We start from the raw sequence: 20,660 nt of genomic DNA on the forward strand, positions 1-20,660 counted from the left end.
TTTTATTTATATTTTTAAAAATAAAAGAAAATAGTAATAATAGCTTTTTAAATAATATATTTTATCACTTACCTATCACTTTAATATAAACTTTTAAATATTAAATTAAAATATTTGTATAGTTATTATTTTTGCTTTGAATTTATGTAAAGCATAAAAAAATATATAATATATACTACATAAATAAAAAATAATAAACAATTATTTTATTTTCTTAATGGCCAATTTCTACAATTTTATATTTTACATTTTTAGACAAAAGAGGGAAAATAAAAATAATAGTTTTTATAGAATTATAATAAAAATAATAAAGAATAAAAGACAATTATTTTATTTGCCTGATGATCAATTTTTAGAAATTTATATTTTACATTTTTAGACAAGAGGATGAAAATAAAAATAAAAGATTTCATAGATTTGATTTTATAATTACTTTTTAATAATTTAATATTTTACATTTAAATAAAATGTGTATTATGCACATATTTTTTAACAGATCTATAATTTTTTATTGATACAAATTTTTTTTTTACTTTTTTGTAAAGGGGTAAAAAATATAGAATATTTACTGTATAAATAAAAAATAATGAACTTTTATTTCATTTTTTTATAATCATTTTTGACAATTTTATATTTTACATTTTTAGACAAAAAGATGAGAGAATAAATGTTTGTACTGTATTTATGCAAAAATATAAAAATGTGTATATAATATTTATTACATAAATAGAAAATACAAGACTATTATTTTATTTTTTATAATTTTAAATTTTACATGTTTAGACAAAAAGGAAAAAATAAAAATAATATTTTTCATAAATTTGTATTTATAATTACTTTTTAATAATTTATGATTTTGCATTTAAATAAAATGTGGATTATGCAAATATTTTTTTTTTAAATCTATAATTTTTGTATTGTTTTATTTATATTTCTAAAAATAAGAGAAAATGGTAATAACTGCTTTTTAAATAATACATTATTATATTATATATTATTATATGTTATAAAATATAAGTTATTATTTTTGCTTTGAATTTTCTTAATGGTCAATTTTTACAATTTTATATTTTACATTTTTAGACAAAAGAGGGAAAATAAAAATAATAGTTTTTATAGATTTATAATAAAAATAATAAAAAATAAAAGGCAATTATTTTATTTGCTTGATCAATTTTTATAAATTTATATTTTACATTTTTAGACAAAAGGGGGAAAATAAAAATAAAAGTTTTCATAGATTTGATTTTGTAATTACTTTTTAATAATTTAATATTTCACATTTAAATAAAATGTGGATTATGCAAATATTTTTTAACAAATCTAAAATTTTTTATTGATTTATTTATATTTCTAAAAGTATGAGAAAAGGGTAATAATAACCTTATTAATAATATATTTTATCACTTCTTACTGTCACTTTAACATAAACTTTTACTTGATATAAAATATAAATTATTATTTTTGCTTTGAATTTATGTAATAGGATAAAAAAATATATAATATATGTTAAATAAATAAGACAATTATTTTATTTTCTTAATGGTGAATATTTACAATTTTATATTTTACATTATTAGACAAAAGAGGGAAAATAAAAATAATAGTTTTTATAGATTTAAAATAAAAATAATAAAAAATCAAAAACAATTATTTTATTTGCTTGATAATCAATTTTTATAAATTTATATTTTACATTTTTAGACAAAATGAAGAAAATAAAGATAATAGATAATCATAGATTTGATTTTATAATTACTTTTTAATAATTTAATATTTTACATTTAAATAAAATGTGAATTATTATTATTTTTTAACAAATCTATAATTTTTTATTGATTTATTTTTATTTCTAAAAATAGGAGAAAAGGGTAATAATAACCTTATTAATAATATATTTTGTCACTTCTTACTGACAATTTAAAATAAACTTTTACTTGATATAAAATATAAATTATTATTTTTGCTTTGAATTTATGTAAAAGGATAAAAAATATATAATATATGCTACAGAAATAAAAAATAAAAGACAATTATTTTATTTTCTTAATCGTTAATTTTTACAATTGTATATTTTACATTTTTAGACAAAAAGGGAAATTTTTGTGTTGCTTTTTCCATATCTCTAAAAAAAGGAAAAAATAATAATATATTTAATTAATATATTTTTTACAAATTATATTTACATATGTATTTGTTAAAAATTAAATTAAAATTGCAGCTGTTCATAATAATTTAATATTTATTAATTTTGTATTATTAAAAGCAATAAAAACAGCGTAAATAGCTGAATAAATTTTATTAATAAAAGGAATTTGCAATTACCTATAATAAATACAATAATATTTTTATTTTATTGCGTTATAACCATGATATATATAATTAAACTCACATATAACTCATATAAAATCTTAAATTTTTAATTAACAACTATTTTAAAACTAAAATAGATGAATTATTTATATAAAATAAGTAAATAAATAATTTTTAAAAGTCATATAAACAACTACCATTTGGTCTAAATGATTTAGTATAAACAATTTAAATATTTTTAGCATAAAATTGTTAAACCCAAACATTTATAGTTGTAAATATTATGTTGAAATTTTTACTAAAACTTACTTAAACTATCTTAAAATTGTTTACCTACTTATTTATCAGAACCAGCCATACTGTATATTAGATAACAAGTTGATATGATAATTTTTACGTAGAAGCAATCTTCTTATTAAAGCTGGCTGCATCCTCCGCGATGAGATAGCAATTCAAAAAGTATTAGCGGTGCCCCGGCAGTGATTCATACATTTCTGTCTCCTAGAAGGCGACCCAGCTACTGCACTCTAAACCGTGGTACCGGTGTCGTTCCTGGCGTACGCGTAGTACCTATGTGGTAGTACCTGTGGTTGGCTTTCGTGTGGTGTGGGCTCATATCCGACAGGTTGTCAGCATTGGAGGTCGAAACGGGCCTTTTCAAATGACCTAGTTTTGCTTTTTTTGTTAATTACATTTATTTACTATAAATTTTTGGTTTTGTGTTATTTTTTATTACTAACTTCTTAATTTATAATATTTATGAAATTAAAAAAAAAACACATAAAAAATGTATATTAACTTTGGTGTATATTAGAAAAATATTAATAATTAAAAAACACAAAATTATTTTTTACCGATGACGATGTATATTATATCATTTCATTTGACATTGATGTTTTTTACATTTCTTCATTAAAATATGTGATGCATGCTTATCAACAAAGTCGATGATTAATTATGCTGACCGACATGTGCATAATAATCTTTTCATGAACAATGTATGGAAATATTGTTTTAAATATTTCCTTGATGTCAAAACGTTAAATTGTTTTAATTTTTCTACATTAAATTAAGTTCATAAATTTTAATTCACGTTTAAAAATTGGGAAATGTCTATTTTATAAAATTGGCATATAGAAAAATTTATAAATATTGATAATACTTACATAAATATATTATTTATGATTATAAGTAAATTAATTTTGACAAATATGATAGATAGAAGTTTGATTTTGATGTAAAAAATTATATTTATGTGTACATATCTTTATAGTTACATATTAATTTTATTATATAAAGTATAATATATTTTTAACATAATAAATCTTTTTAAATATATGTTTTATAATAATTTTAATTTTGCATACACAAAGAAAAATAGTTAAAATTTTTATTTAAATAATTATATTAACTTATTATTAAATAAAATAAATAAATTTAATACATACTATACAAATTTTTAAGTTGCATTGTTGAATAATTAAGAATATATATTATTTATTGATTGGTTGATAAATTTAATAAACGAACAAAAACAAATATCTAAGAACATACATTATTATACAACTAAGAATATATGTTATTTATTGATTGGTTTATAAATTTAATAAACGTAAAATAATATAATTAAATAAAATAAATAAATTTAATATCAAATTATATATAATATATTATATATTTTTTAAAGACAGAATTTTTTTTTGTTTTTTAAATAACTAAGAATATGCATTATTTAATTATAATTATAATATTATAATTATAAAATTATTAATATATTTAATATTTATTTATTTATTTAATAAATATAAATTAATGTTAATACACTATCAAATAAAATAATTAAATTTTATACCAAATTATATACATTTTAATGTATAGGTTTAAATATATTCTCTTTAAATTTTTAATTTGACTTTTTAAATAACTATAAACATATAATATTTATTGATTATTTAATATTTATTTATTTGTTCAAAAAACGTAAAATAATCTTAATATTTTATCAAATAAAATTAAATAAATTTTATATCAAATTGTATATGTTTTATTGTATATTTTTAGAGATATTCTTTACAAATTATTAATTTAAATTTTTAAATAACTAAAGACATTTTTTATTTATTGATTATTTAGTATATGTAATATTTATTTATTTGTTCAATAAAATATATTAACATATTATTAAATAAAATAAATAAATTTTATATCAACTTGTATATATTTTGTTGTATATTTTAAGAAATATTTTTTACAAATTTTTAAATAATTACAAACATATATTTTTATTGATTATTTGATATATATATAATATTTGTTTAATAAACTTAAAATAAAATTAATAATAAATAAAATAAAGAAATTTTATAGCAAATAAATATATTTGTTTGTATATTTTTAGAGATATTCTTGACAAATTCTTAATTTGTATTTTTAAATAACTAAAATCATATATTATTTATTGAATATTTTATATATGTAATATTTATTTATTAGTTGAATAAATGTAAAATAATATCAATACATTATCAAATAAAATGATAAAATTTTATATCTAATTAGATTAGAATTAGAGATATTCTTTAAAAAATTCTAATTTTAATTTTTAAATAACTAAAAACAATTATTATTTACTGATTATTTGGTATAGGTATTTGTGTATATGGTATATATTGTATATGTGATATATATCGGTATATGTTGTTCAATAAACGTAAAATAATATTAATATATTATTAAATAAAATAAGTAAATTTTATATCATATAGTGTATATTTTTAGAGTATTCTTTACAAATTTTTTCTTTAAATTTTTAAATAACTACAAACATATATTTTATTGATTATTTGATAAATGTAATATTTATTTATTTGTTCAATAAACGTAAAATAATATTAATATATCATTAAATAAAAGAAGTAAATTTTATATCAAATTGTATATATTATATTGTATATTTTTAGAGATATTCTTTACAAATTTGTAGTTTGAAATTTTAAATAACTACAAACATATATTTATTATTGATTATTTTATATATGTAATATTTATTTATTTGTTCAATAAACGTAAAATAATATTAATATATTATTAAATAAATTAAAGAAATTTTATATGAAATTATATATATTTTATTGTATATATTTAGAGATATTCTTTACAAATTTTTAATTTGAATTTTTAAATAACTACTAACATATATTTATTATTAATTATTTAATATTTTAATATTTATTTACTTGTTCAATAAACGTAATAATATTAATATATTATTAAATAAATTAAAGAAATTTTATATCAAATTGTATATATTTTATTGTGTATTTTTAGATATATTCTTTACAAATTTTTAAATAACTAAAATCATTTATTAGTTATTGATTATTTCATATATGTATCATTTATTTATTTGATCAATTTATGTAAAATAATATTAATATATTATCAAATAAAATAAATAAAATTAATATCAAATTGCATATATATATTATATATTTTTAGAGACATTTTTTTACATATTATTAATTTCTAATTTTAAATAACCCAGAAGATATATTATTTATTGATTTTTTTTTTTTGATATGTGTAATATTTATTTATTTATTCAATAAAAGTAAAAATAATATTAATATATTATCAAATAAAATAAATAAATTCGACATGTAAATTTTAAATATTATATGTACAATAATAAATTTATATGTATAATAATAAATTTCATATATATTTTATATATATTTCAGAATTTTTTTTATACAATTAAATTTTTTTTCATTTTTCTATAACTATGAATATATATTGTTGATTGATGACTATTTAATACTTAGTTTTTATTATTTATATATAATTTTAAATTTATTATAATATATTTTATAATTTTTTATAAATTTGGTTTGGTATGTTAAAAATTTTTATTAATTTAATAATATTTAATTTAAATTTTAAAAATTTTTATTTTACCATTGGGTAATATTAATAATAATAAACAACTTAATTTTATAATTATTTAGCTATAATATATATCTTTTATTTTTATAATTTTTTGATTTTCAAATAATCTTTCAAATTTTTGTCTAAATTCTTAAAGTTAACAAATCCTCAAAAAATATTATTTTAGTTTAAAGATAACAAATTCTCAAAAAATATTATTTTAGTTATCTTTTACAAACACATATTGCAACCGGTTAGATTTTTAATCCACCTGTTCTGTTCACGGAACAGTGCCATCATCCCACATTTGACACCAACACCACTCGAATCTGGTTGTTGCACAATTCACCTTCCCAATCTAATTTCCAACCAACACAACAACAATCCAACCAACATTCAATCCGGCCTAACATAGCACAGCATAACAGAACAGAACAGTACAGACGATGTCAGGAACATCGCCGGTCGGCCTTTCTGTGAGCTGAAAACAAACTCGTCGCCAGTTTGTTGTGGCCTTCCCACATGTGCGGTTCGTGATTCGGAGCTGCGCTCGTACGCCCGCTTCGTTTTCTACCAGGCCGGGTTCGAAAGTCGCGATCACCGATGGTTAAATAAATTGAATATTTTACATGACTTGATTGATTGAATGAATATTTTTGTGTGATGTTTATGACAGTTCTGTAACATGTGCACCAAAAACGGATTAAACACTGCCTCAGGTACTGACTGATTGGGTTTAAAGATAGACATTTTCTACATGGGGGATTAGTCACTATAATTGGGTCTGCTGGTGATAAATTAATAGGTTTTTTAGCTGTAATCAAATTCAATTACGTTCAATGTAATAATATTGGTATCAGGGGTATTTGTAACTGGTACTTGTGTGTTGTTTGATTTTGATTCAAGCTAAAGTTTTATACAGGAAAAGTAAGAAATAAGTTGATGTTAATTAAGAAAAATTGCCAATTAAAATTGGGGGGCACACCCACTTTTTAATACACATATTTAATACAATTAAATTATTAACAATCATTTAAATTTAATTTAATAAAAAAAGAAATATTGCTTATGTTAATATGAATGGAATGTATTCATTCACATAAAAAATTCCGGATATACAATATAAATTATAAAAAATTAAAATTGTTAAAATATGTTGATTTATTTGTTTTTCTGATGAGAGAAAGTGAATATATTCTTCAAATTTTTGGTTGTGTTGAATACTGAAACTATAACTAAGATATATTTGTACATTTTATGTATTCATATTTAAATAATTATCAGAAAATTATCATAATATGATCAATATTTACTTACTCAATAAAAATATTCGTATAAAATAGTGAAAAATAAATTATATATGATTTTATGATGAGGGAAATTATTAAAAATAATATTCGATGATTGAATACTGAAACTTGTAAAATCAATATTATTATATAAATACTATAAATAAAAATAATATATAATAATTTTTAAAATTTTGTGATTTATATGTTTTTATGATGAAGGTAATTCTTTTAAATATTCAATGGTTGAATACAGAAACTTGTAAAATCAAACATATTTGTACATTTTATCAATTAAAATTGAAAGAAATATTGGAGTGTTATTAATTAATGTATTTGTTTTTAAAAAACTTAAATTTAAATAGTGAAAAAAACATTATTTATTGAAAATTATAGAATTAATAGATAATTATTAATATTTTTATTAACATTTATATTAATTAATATTATAAATCTATATATAAGTAACATAAACATAAATAATATTTAATAATTTTTAAAATATTATAACTTATATGTGTTTATGATGAAGAAAATTGAATATTTTTTTTTAATATTCTTTGGTTGAATACTGAAACTAATGAATTGAGCATATTCGTCCATTTTATTAATTAAAATTGAGAGAAATGTTGAAATATTATTAATTAATGTATTTGTTTTTAGTACAAGAATACTAAAATTTAAATAATAAAATAAAAATACAAAAAAAAAAATATTTTATTTATTGAAAATTACAGAATTAGTACATAATTACCAATATTTTTATTAACAATTATGTTATAAACATAAATAATATTTAATAATTTTTAAAATATTATAACTTATGTGTGTTTATGATGAAAGAAATTGAATATTCTTTTTAATATTCGATAGTTGAATACTGAAACTAATGAATTCGACATATTTGTCCATTTTATTAATTAAAATTGAGAGAAATATTGAAATATTTATAATTAATGTTTTTAATTTTAGTACATAAATACTAAAATTGAAACAATGAAACAAAAATAAACATTTTATTTATTGAAATTACAGAATTAGTAAATAATTACCCATATTTTTATTAACAATTAAAAATCTATATATAAGTACTATAAATAAAAATAATATTTAATAATTTTTAAAATATTATAACTTATATGTGTTTATGATGAAAGAAATTGAATATTCTTTTTAATATTCGATGGTTGAATACTGAAACTAATGAATTCAGCATATTTGTACATTTTATTAATTAAAATTGAGAGAAATATTGAAATATTATTAATTAATGTGTACGTTTTTAGTACATGAATATTATAATATAAGTAATGAAATTAAAATACACATTTTATTTATTTAAAATTACAGAATTAGTAGATAAATACCAATATTTTTATTAACAATTATATTATTTAATGTTAAAAATTTATATATGATAGATTAGCGACTGTTAATCTGTCTTTTTAGTTTGATTAAAACACTAAATTCACAATAATACGCTTTATTACAACAAACGTAGTTTAACCCTCGACATCTAAAGCTTGACTGCCTGGTTCTTTCTTAAGAACTGCCCCGAATATTAAATGTAAACAAATACTTCAGATTTGCTTATAAAACAAAACTAGTCTAAATAGATGTGAGCACGTCGCATCGGTCCATCGGTGAAGGTGATGACGTAAGCTAACACGGCCTTCCTGACATGTGGGGCGTCCTCGACCCTTCCACAGTTTTGCAAAGATTCACCTGACACCGGTAATCTGTAAACATTATAACAGCAGTACAAGCTCAAAATATATTCGAAGAACTAAGTCTAAACCTTATTTCATTTAACAAAATAGACTGTTATGTGGCACAGTTAACAACCACTAGAAGCTCAGAGGCGGCTCAACCATCAACAGGTCTGTTACACCCATGACTCTCAAGTGCTATCAAAAGATACCATATTCTAGCCAGGAGCTCAGAGGCGGTTCAACCACTACCAGGTCTATTACCCGCTTGTCTCACAGACCCAGAACACAACAATCTAAGCCTGCAGAGCAGGGACCTTAAAAATAGCCTGCCGAGCAGGAACCTTTAAACATAGCCTGCAAAGTAGGGACCTTAAACATAGCCTGCAAAGTAGGGACCTCAAACATAGCCTGCGACGCAGGGACCTTAAAAATAGCCTGCCGAGCAGGGACCTTAATCATAGCCTACTAAGCAGGGACCTTCACATATAGCCTGATACACAGGGACCTTAAACAGCCTACTAAGCAGGGACCTTTACACACATTCACACATCAATCTTATTAAATAAAACTATATCCATCATACCTTATAGAATTTCTGTATCTGGCCAGGTTCGTAACTGTTCATGCGCTGCTATTGTAGTTCTACCTCGGCTGCCAATCCTTCGGAGTGCGTACCTCTCATTAGGTAAACAATGCGTTACCTCAAAGGGTCCGTGATACTTTGGTTTCAACTTTCCTCTATTCGACAGCTAACAACGACATCTAATCCTAACGAACTTGCTTCTGTATGTAGTTCGGTTGACAATTCCAGATCAAAAATGTTGAAAATCGGATAAGAAGTCAATCGCACATTTTCACATTTACATGTCCATTCAAAAGATTTTCCCTCACGTAACAGTGTAAATATCGGTGCTGTTAAAGTTCCAAAGTTTTTCACAAGATGTCTAAAATATCCAGTCAGTCCTTTTTCGATCACACCTAAATATTTCACAGATGTTTGGAAAAAGTTACATTTTTGTATATTTAAGGGCGTCAATGTCCTTTCTTAAGTTCTTAAGACATTCTTGAATGGGTCGAGAGGGCACAACACATCATCAACATAAACAAACGCAATATCGTCTTTAAGTGGTCCAAGGGCTTTAACGATGGCGCTCTGATAATCTGATGGAGAGTTTATGAGATCAAACGGCATTCGGTTGTTCTTTTATTTCTTTCGTAACCCACTCGTCCATTCCTGACAAATTCAAGTCATATTCCTCAAATGCAATTTCTAAATCTTACAAGTCGAAACTGCGCTGCAGCCACACTTAAACCTTCTGCGCAGCCATCTTCAATGTTGCTTGAGTAGTTTGGGCGTTGGCCATTGTCGATAAAATTTCCATGTTTTGTTTTTGGAATCTGTTGTTACTTTCTTGCTGCTAGTCTCTCTCCGATGCACTTTCGGTAATGTTCACAACGTTCGGACTCACTGCGCGTTTGTGTTTTTCACTATTGTTTGTTCGTTCACAAAGAAACACAAAAAAAAAAAAATTTTTTAGGTCCTTTCTTCCGGAAATAATTCACGAGAAGATATCCTTTATCCCACTTCTGATGATAGATTAGCGACTGTTAATCTGTCTTTTTAGTTTGATTAAAACACTAAATTCACAATAATACGCTTTATTACAACAAACGTAGTTTAACCCTCGACATCTAAAGCTTGACTGCCTGGTTCTTTCTTAAGAACTGCCCCGAATATTAAATGTAAACAAATACTTCAGATTTGCTTATAAAACAAAACTAGTCTAAATAGATGTGAGCACGTCGCATCGGTCCATCGGTGAAGGTGATGACGTAAGCTAACATATATAAGTAATATAAACAAAAATCATATTTAATAATTTTTAAAATATTATAACTTATGTATGTTTATGATGAAGGAAATTGAATATTCTTTTTAATATTCGATGGTTGAATACTGAAACTAATGAATTCAGCATATTTGTACATTTTATTAATTAAAATTGAGAGAAATATTGAAATATTATTAATTAATGTGTATGTTTTTATTACATGAATATTATAATATAAGTAATGAAATTAAAATACACATTTTATTTATTTAAAATTACAGAATTAGTAGATAAATACCAATATTTTTATTAACAATTATATTATTTAATGTTAAAAATTTATATATAAGTAATATAAACACAAATAATATTTAATAATTTTTAAAATATTATAACTTATGTGTGTTTATGATGAAGGAAATTGAATATTCTTTTTAATATTCGATGGTTGAATACTGAAACTAATGAATTCAACATATTTGTCCATTTTATTAATTAAAATTGAGAAAAATATTGAAATATTATTAATTAATGTGTATTTTAGTACATGAATATTAAAATATAAGTAATGAAATAAAAATACACATTTTATTTATTGAAAATTGCAGAATTAGTAGATAATTACCAATATTTTTATTAAAAATTATGTTATTTAATGTAAAAAATTTATATATAAGTAAAATAAATATAAATAATATTTAATAATTTTTAAAATATTATAACTTATGTGTGTTTATGATGAAACAAATTCAATATTCTTTTTAATTCAACACATTTTTCCATTTTATTAATTAAAATTGATAGAAATAGATAATAATAGAATAATTAGATAAATATTTTTGTATATTTTATTAATAGAAAATTGAAAGAAATATTAATTAATTATTAATATTATATGTTTTTAGTAGATGACTATTGAAATTTGAATAATGACAAGAATACACATTATATTTATTAGAAATTACAGAATTAATAAATAGTTACCAATATTTTTATTATTAAAATTGTTTAATTTTAATAACTTCGTTGAAATTTTTTTTGTTTATATTATTGAAAATTAATAAACCCATAACATTAGAATGGAAAATACATTTTTTATTTTAATATTAATTTTAAGATTACGACTTGTCAAAATATTTACTTTTAATTTATATTGTTCAAATATTGAAGTTCATTTGTGCATATATTAAAAGACGATATGAAACCACATCGTAAAAAATATGTTTATAGACTTTTCTGATAAATCATTATTTGCTAATCTATTAGATCAGCCAACAGGAAGCCAGATTCACAAATTAAACGATTCTTCCACCTGTCAGATTAAATAACGTCTTAACTAATAGGTATTTTGTTTACATCCTTTATCTTGCGTTGTAAATCGCCTCATTAAAAATTCATCAGCCAAGAAATTATATCGTTAAGATAATATGCTAATAAAATATTTGGGGACCGAACTGGATCCACCACTCCTGACTCTGAAATACGCCTTATCAATTCGTTCGAGATGTAATAATGTTTTTAAATGCCTGGACAATGTTAGTGGTATACATTTCGTCCGCTATCGCAATTGTAAATAACTTTTATGTTTACACTGTGGTCTACAGGGCATTGGAATGCTTCATATCGCCGCGATAATGGTTCAGTAACGGTGGGTGGTTTGTTATAAAAGCCTCCGAGGGTTCGATATATCGTGTAATCGTACATGGAAACCACTGCCCGCCTAACTAGAAATTGTACATTGCTCTCGATAATTAATACTTGGATTGCATGTACAATGCGCACCAGTATGGATGGGTTATATAATCACAGGAACTCCACCAGAGTAGTAATTATCGGAAAAGGATATTTTGAAAGGCGGTAAAAAACATAAAACCTGTGTTGAAGATAAACGACCATGATGAACATTACTTTACAAACTGATAAACCTTGTCTGGGAATCCCAGGGGGAAGTATTTTTAGTTATTTCGTTGGTATTAGCTCAAATTGCACATTCTAATCAGCTCACTTGTATGAATCACTTACTTAACAACATCTAATTATGTAAACAATATAAAGTAGATAAGATCAAGCCCGTTTTCCCAGAGAGTGCTTCCTAATAATTATGAGCAAAATTACTCGTTGACATTTCTATGGAGAATTCTTGTACTCAAGTTAAACACATAAATATAAGTTTCTTGCACGAAGATCTATATATAGGCAGTAGTGCATTGGTATCTGGGAAAGTAATGTATGCAGTTATGTTTTGCCTCAGAAGAACAATAAACGTAAAAAAATGGATACACGTTAATGTCTCCAAGACGTATAATCATGGGTTAATTAATTAATTTTTAGCCTGGACTATTTCCGTAATGTGGCTGCTGTTTAAGTCGTTTGTCATGAAATTTAAATGGCCAATTAATTTTGTTCTGCGTGCGTTGAAAATTATGAGAGTGCAGCAACAAATAAGCATTGATAATTGTAATTATTGTGTCATAGAATGAGATCTGATGTAATTTTTACCGTTTTGTTACTATAATATGTTCATATTTATTCATAGTGAAATCCATCACTTATTTTATCACCTGGAAATGTAATTTTTAAGTCTCAAAATGGTCAATTAATAAGCCTTTATACCTCAGATGTGCTCCTGACTCAATGTCAGCACTTTGACCACCAATTATTTTGATTTAGGTACAAAATAAATAATGGTAGAAAGAATATATATAATTATTTTAAATAAATTATAAAATATTTTGATTGCATCTAATTAGATGTGTGGGTTACCCTAGTGAGAACATGATGCGTTTAATTCTAATTGTTAATAGAAAATACACCAAAACAAATCAATTAAATTCAAATCCATCACTTTTTTTCACCCTGAATTATGACTTTTAAGACACTTTCACACTAAAATCTTGTTCAAGATTCGATAGTGATTATTTCCTTTGAAAAAATATTATTTCAAACACAAAAAATAAAATATGTAAGCTGTTAGTTCTTTAGAAAGTTGCATAATCTTCACTGTAATAAAAGAACCAATTTAGAATGAATACAAATCACTTGAAAGTAAATCCATCACTTCTTTTATCACCTGGAAATGTAATTTTCAAGTCCCAAAATGATCAATTAATAAGTCTCTGTACCTTAGATGTGCTCCTGACTCAATGTCAGCACTTTGACCACCAATTATTTTGATTTAGGTACAAAATAAATAATGGTAGAAAGAATATATATAATTATTTTAAATAAATTATAAAATATTTTGATTGCATTTAATTAGGGGTGTGGGTTACCCTAGTGAGAACATGATGTGTTTAATTCTAATTGTTAATAGAAAATACACCAAAACAAATCAATTAAATTCAAATCCATCACTTTTTTTCACCCTGAATTATGACTTTTAAGACACTTTCACACCAAAATCTTGTTCAAGATTCGATATTGATTATTCCTTTTGAAAAAAATATTATTTCAAACACAAAAAATAGAATATGTAAGCTAAAATTCTTTAGAAAATTGCATTATCTTCACTGTAATAAAAGAACCAATTCATAATGAATACAAATCACTTGAAAGTAAATCCATCACTTCTTTTGTCACCTGAAAATTTGATTTTCTACTCACAAAATGGTCAATTAATGAGTCCCTCTACCTCAGATGTGCCCCTGACTCAATGTCAGTACTTTGGCCACCAATAAAATTGTTGTTTGTTCAGACTTCTGACCCAAACCAAGACTAATGTTAAATGCATGTAAACGTTCCTCCGAACCGTTCGAAACCAACACCGAAACAAATCAACTGTTGTTTCGTTACCGTAGTGCAATTTTGCAGTTTTTTAATCGTCGACAATATTAATTTCGTGTGAGAACTTTCTCAATATTTTCCCGTAACATAATCCCCACACATTTTTTTTTTTTTAAAGTAACCAGTAATATGAGCATCACATCTAATGTTGGTTTGTTGAACTCGGAACTTGCGGGTGGGCCCAATCACCATTTTTATTGGTCCGTGTATAATTTCAATGGACTTATTGTAGTAGTAATATTACTGTTTACCAACAAAAACAGATCTATTTCCAGCTAGCGGCGTAAAGCCCTTATCGGTTAGGCGGCCACAAGTGTCGTGGAATCCGACTTTTAAAAGAACAGGTACGCCGAAGTATTTTTATTGAACGAGGTGCCAGATTTATCGACCTATTATTTATTATTAAGTTTTCTTAAGGGGATTTATGTTTACTCTGAATAACCGTGTGACATTTCGATAAGGCACGCACAAACATGCAGTCCTCAAGCTTTTTATCAAGTTTCTCAAGTGTAAATAATGATTTACAACACAAAAGAATTACTCCTAGAAACTTGTGAACGTAATGGTCATTGTGATTAATGGACCAATATTGCAGTAAATTAGATTTGTAACAAATTAGGGAAAATATTAAAGTATTCCATACTTTTTTCGGAGAACCATATTATGCTAGACAAATACTAAGCCACAAATTTAAACTGCACCAGACAATATTAATAATAAACATTCAGTGACCTTCTCAAAGGAATATTAGTTTAGTTAATGGCTATCGTTCTTTGAATACATCTGCTCAAAAGAAAACTTACCATACATCACAAGAAAAATAAAATTTGTAATTGAGTTTTATTTTTAGAACCACATGTTACTTTTATCTGCCCGAAATATGCACCACAAGAGGTTTCGATTTCATTCACACGCATTATGGAGTCAAACAACTCCAGAACCTTCATTCATCTTGTTTAAATTATATCAATGAGCAAGTACTTTGACGTATTTGTTAATTTTGGCTATTTGGTTGATAGTTTTGTCACCATATGTTCTGAGAAGCATTAAAAATCTACCTAAGGTATAACTATAAATAATGATTACATGTGGGACTTGAAAATGTCACCGTATAATTAAAATACCTGAACCACGTTGAAGCAAGGTCATTTAAATTACAAACAGTGAAAATATCAGTTTTATACGGTGCTTAAAATATTTTAAATTATGGCCACAAGATAAAGTCTTTATTATTCTAAGTAACAGTACAAAACTTACTTTTATAGATTAATCCAAAACTGTTGTTTATTAACAATGGATGTTAAGGAAGTAATTTTAAGCAAATTAAACAAAACTACCTGCTGAAACACTGATAATTTCCTATTGGTATTATATTGTTGACTTGCAAAACTGTTAAATTTGGTTGGGAGCATGAAAAAACGAATGGCAACAATAAACCATAAACTTGTTGTACCGTTCCACGCCTGAGGCTGCATTTTTTATTTGTCTAGATCAAAATTATATAATATAAATCGCTTGTTGCAATCTCGGACAACAGTTTTAAGCCAAAAAAAACTGTATTTGTTGATAGAGTAAAAAAACATAACCTAACTAATGATGAATGTATAAATAGTCATTTTTCACCCGGTTATGCAACCAATAATGCATCGATGCAACTGTCGCAACACTCAATAAATTTCCGGGAATTTTAAATAAAAATAGTTGATTAATGCATTGGTAAAGCGCTGTCAAGCTAAAAAGGCAAATTATGTCTGGATTTATGTGCGAACTGTTTCATAAAATTACTCATTCGATTGTGCTAGGAATTTTCTTTGTTCGGTCTCACAAGGAAAATACTTTGTACGTTTGGAAATTTAAATTAGAATATAAATGTGACAGTATTATGTGTGTTATCGTTTATTGTAGCCACTTATATTTGATAAATGGGCGTGCGTATTTAACCATTGTCCACTCACACTAATCAGTATTAGTTAGTTAGTTATACACTTAAAATGTTTAAAATTAATGTGCCTTTATAGTTCATTTAAAATGTAAGTTGTATTTTTATTAATATATAATAAATCTAGAAAATTATTGGTGTGTTTATAGTCTCGTACAAAAAATGAGTTCCTCATCCACCATTTTGTTTATAGTACCTAAACTTCTAAAGAATTTAAAAATAAACCATTGTTTTAAGGAAATTTAGTTTAATTTTTTCAAATTAAATGTTTTTATAAATAAAATTCAAGGAAATTATAATGCAAAATGATCACACTTAATCATCATCTCAATCAAGCTTAGTTTATTTAACGTCTCATCTGATTGGAAACGATTGTGAAACCTTATGAATGGTTCTATGAATGAATGAAACAATATGTGTAGTTTCAAGAAACGCTTGTTTATTAAAACATACATATATGTGGTTTGTGACCGTATTCCTAGAATGGGGTCATCATTTAATGATTTAAAAATAGTCGTACGCCCACATCTTTAATGGCATTTAATGAGCATTAGTGTTAATACGTGTAACTGGCTTAATGATGTAACATCTCACTTTTGCTTGCCTACATTCGGTTTAATAAAACATGATGGATCGAATCTTTGGTCAAAGGGGTACTGTAGGTACTGTCAACAATTGGACCCTTTGAAGCTGGAGATTGACCAGAAACAGTGAAAATTGGCCAACAGAAGAGGTGTTGTATTCCATCAGGACAACACACGTCTATAGTGGCCCACCAGAAACTCCGGGAGCTTGGTAGGGATGTTTTGATGCATCCATTGTATAGTCCGGACCTGGCACCAAGTGATTATCATCCTTTTCTTGCATTGCAAAACTTTCTTGATAATAAGACATTGCCATTAAGAGAAGATTGTAAATATCAATTACTACTGGAGTTTTTTACCAATAGGGACCAAGACTTCTATGAGAGAGGCATTATGAACCTACCTTTAAAGTGGCCACAAATTATAGAACAAAATGGTGCAATTTTGACCCAAATCGGACAATCCGAAACATGTTAAATAAATTCACCTAAAAATAATGGATTTTTTTTTTCCCCAACAAAGTGATAAGTAATAATTACTTCCTCTGTCACTGATAATAAGAAACCTCAACCCTTTATTAGCCTATTTTATTTTCATCATTATATTTATAATATGAAGAGGAAATTAAGGTTTCTTAATAATTTCTAGGATGTTCCCTTTTAATCACATCCTTGATTGATGAGGAGCATCAATTTTGCACAGTTCACAAACAAAGAAACATCATAAAACTTCGATACAACATTAATAACAAACTGATAATTAATGAGTCACTCTCGGCTTTTTCAATTTCCTTCCGAAAGTACGTCCATCAAGTTGTCCCATATAAATAATAACCCATAAATAATTTCGCCAATTAAATTAGCCGCGATTGTTGCGGCGATTTGTAAAGTAAATTTCAAATTGACTGTGACCTTTAATGCTACACATTATTTAATTGGCGTTGCGCAATTAACTACAGTTATTTATCTGTTTATGGTCTTAATTATTAACAGATTGATCTCGACATTTATTTGCTTGTTAAAATTCCCATTCGATTGACATATTCGATTTGTTTCAGGCCAGTCCACGGAGCTGATGCCCAGTATTATGGGCGCATTCGATGCTATAATCGGCTCGAAATCGGACAAAGAATGTGGTGACGACCTGAAGAGGGGCAGCCCCAAGCGCACGTACCAGGCCAGCAATTTCGCCTTCCTGTCGCCCGGCGTGCAGAAAATCTTGTCCCACGTGCCCGACCAGGAGATCAGCAAGCAGTTCAGCTCGGAGGAGACGTTGGGGCCGCGACGTTTCGGCCCCCACAAGGCGAACTTCCGGTCGCTTCGCTCGCCGGAGAAGATGCAGAAGAGCAGCGAGAATCTGGAGGGTATATCGCCGAACGTGCAGAAGATTTTGTCGAATTTGCAAGACACTGAGTTGGTGCTCAACACGATTCCCAAAAAGACGGTCAAAAACAGTTCGTATTTGCACAAGGAACACCTCACCAGGTCCTACAGTGCGGACGTGAATGAAAACACAAGCAGACAGTACTTGTACACGTCGGACTCGAAAGATTTCAGCAGTGTTTCAGCCGGACTCAGTGATAGGTTGAGTGAGGGTGGTGAAAGTGGTGAAGTTAGTGACAATTACAGTCCGAAACCTTTGGGCAGTTATCTTCATTCGCCTCAGGGCATCGCCTCCAGAACGCCAGTTGGGAGGAAGAACCTGGGGAAATACTTGCAGGTAGGTTGGGGGACCCACACCAAGACAAAAATCTGCAAATTATGGCCATTTAAAGTTGTTATGAAACCATTACAAATTACTACAACTAAGTAATGGCCAATTCGTTTCCATATCTTTATCCGGGATCTCAAACAAGGAATTATGTAAGCCAAATTGCCAAATTTGCGAATTTTAAGACACATCAAAAACCGCTGTTTTTTCCCCATTAAACATTCCACAAAACTATACTAATTACCTGAGATCTTTATCAGTCCATATGCAATTTGATCTAAACGAAAGTAACGATGAGATGTTGTAACTTAATTATGTCACTGCAATTGCAATGATATGTTTTTGCCCACGCCACGTTGACTTTCATTCACGTACCACTTCGATTTAATCACATGATTTAGATTTAATCTCTTATTAGATACCATCTACAATCACGGATTTTAGGAAAAAAAAATAAGAAGAAAGTGCATATTTCACCCACAATTTTAAGTGAACATTAAAATTCATGAAAGACCATCAAACCAAAGCAATGTCCTAAAGACTTCTACAGAGAAGTCTCTCCCATTATTTTGAATGGCTGTTCCAAAGAGGTCATCAATAACTCCAAGACAAAAATAAAAGTATACCACCATACAATTTTAAGTAAGCATTAAAATTCATAAAGGATTGATACAAGATACAATTAACATCAAAGAGTATATTTCTTCTATAATTATGAATTATTCCTCCAAAATTGACATCCAAAACTTGAAAGGTCAAAGGATTACAAACAAATTTCTTTCAAAAATGTAAAAAATGAAAAGGTTCTTACTTATAGGAAGGGTATAATTCCCCAACAATTTGGAAAAAGCATTAAATTGGTGAAAGATAATCAAGAATATTGTCTTAGATCCAAAAAAAGTTTACAACTAAAAGAATTAACATCATCATGGTACTACTTATATTAATTTCCTTCGCTCAAATAAGTACTGAAAGAATTTAACTTAAGTAAAAAAAAAAAATATGTAGCAAATGTATAAGTTGTCTTTAAACAATTAATGGAAGAGACTGAGTGAATAAATCTAAAAATATAATCATTATGTAGGTGCTTAAATTTTAATTTCCTCCGTAAAATTAGCAGTAAATCCTCGTTCACTCCATCACATAAATTTATACATCCTCCCATTTTATCCTCGTTTTTCATCAAACATCAATTTCCTCCCTGAAATTGATACTGGCATCGCATTGATGCGTTCAGACCCGATATCTCCGGTATATCAAATTAAACTATGCTAATGCTGTTTGGTTGGTTCGTGCTATCCACACCGTTTGATGTAGTGGCACGGGCAGTGCCCGTCGGCCGCGTCTAATGGAAAAATTAGCGCTCATTAAAACAAGAAAGGTCGTGACGAGATGTGCGCCCGGCCAAATAATTTATGCCCGGAACGCGTAGATGACTGCGATACACTGTGTGCGTTTGCTTTGCTGGGAATAACAAAAACCAGAAGTGAGATGGGTGTCCGGCATTAATTAGCGTCGAAAACACTCATCAAATTGGTATGTAGGTTGATGCTTTGGTTCCTTATCGATTA

The 20,660-nt window shown here is 26.0% G+C and overlaps 1 protein-coding gene across 4 annotated transcripts in view; it reads left to right on the top strand.

Annotated features, from left to right (window-relative positions):
• LOC109596242 (pleckstrin homology domain-containing family G member 1) overlaps positions 1–20,660 on the top strand; it is a 206,620-nt gene that overhangs the window by 150,391 nt on the left and 35,569 nt on the right. For 3 of the 4 annotated variants that reach the window (XM_049963747.1, XM_049963749.1, XM_049963750.1), the window contains exon 2: positions 18,437–19,098. In XM_049963747.1, the coding sequence (XP_049819704.1) occupies positions 18,437–19,098 (662 nt within the window). Of the gene's footprint in view, positions 1–6,751; positions 6,960–18,436; positions 19,099–20,660 lie in introns of those variants that run through there. The other variant, XM_049963748.1, reaches the window with a different exon arrangement.

The sequence above is a fragment of the Aethina tumida genome, chromosome 2 (assembly GCF_024364675.1).
Source record: "Aethina tumida isolate Nest 87 chromosome 2, icAetTumi1.1, whole genome shotgun sequence".
Classification (NCBI taxonomy): domain Eukaryota; kingdom Metazoa; phylum Arthropoda; class Insecta; order Coleoptera; family Nitidulidae; genus Aethina; species Aethina tumida.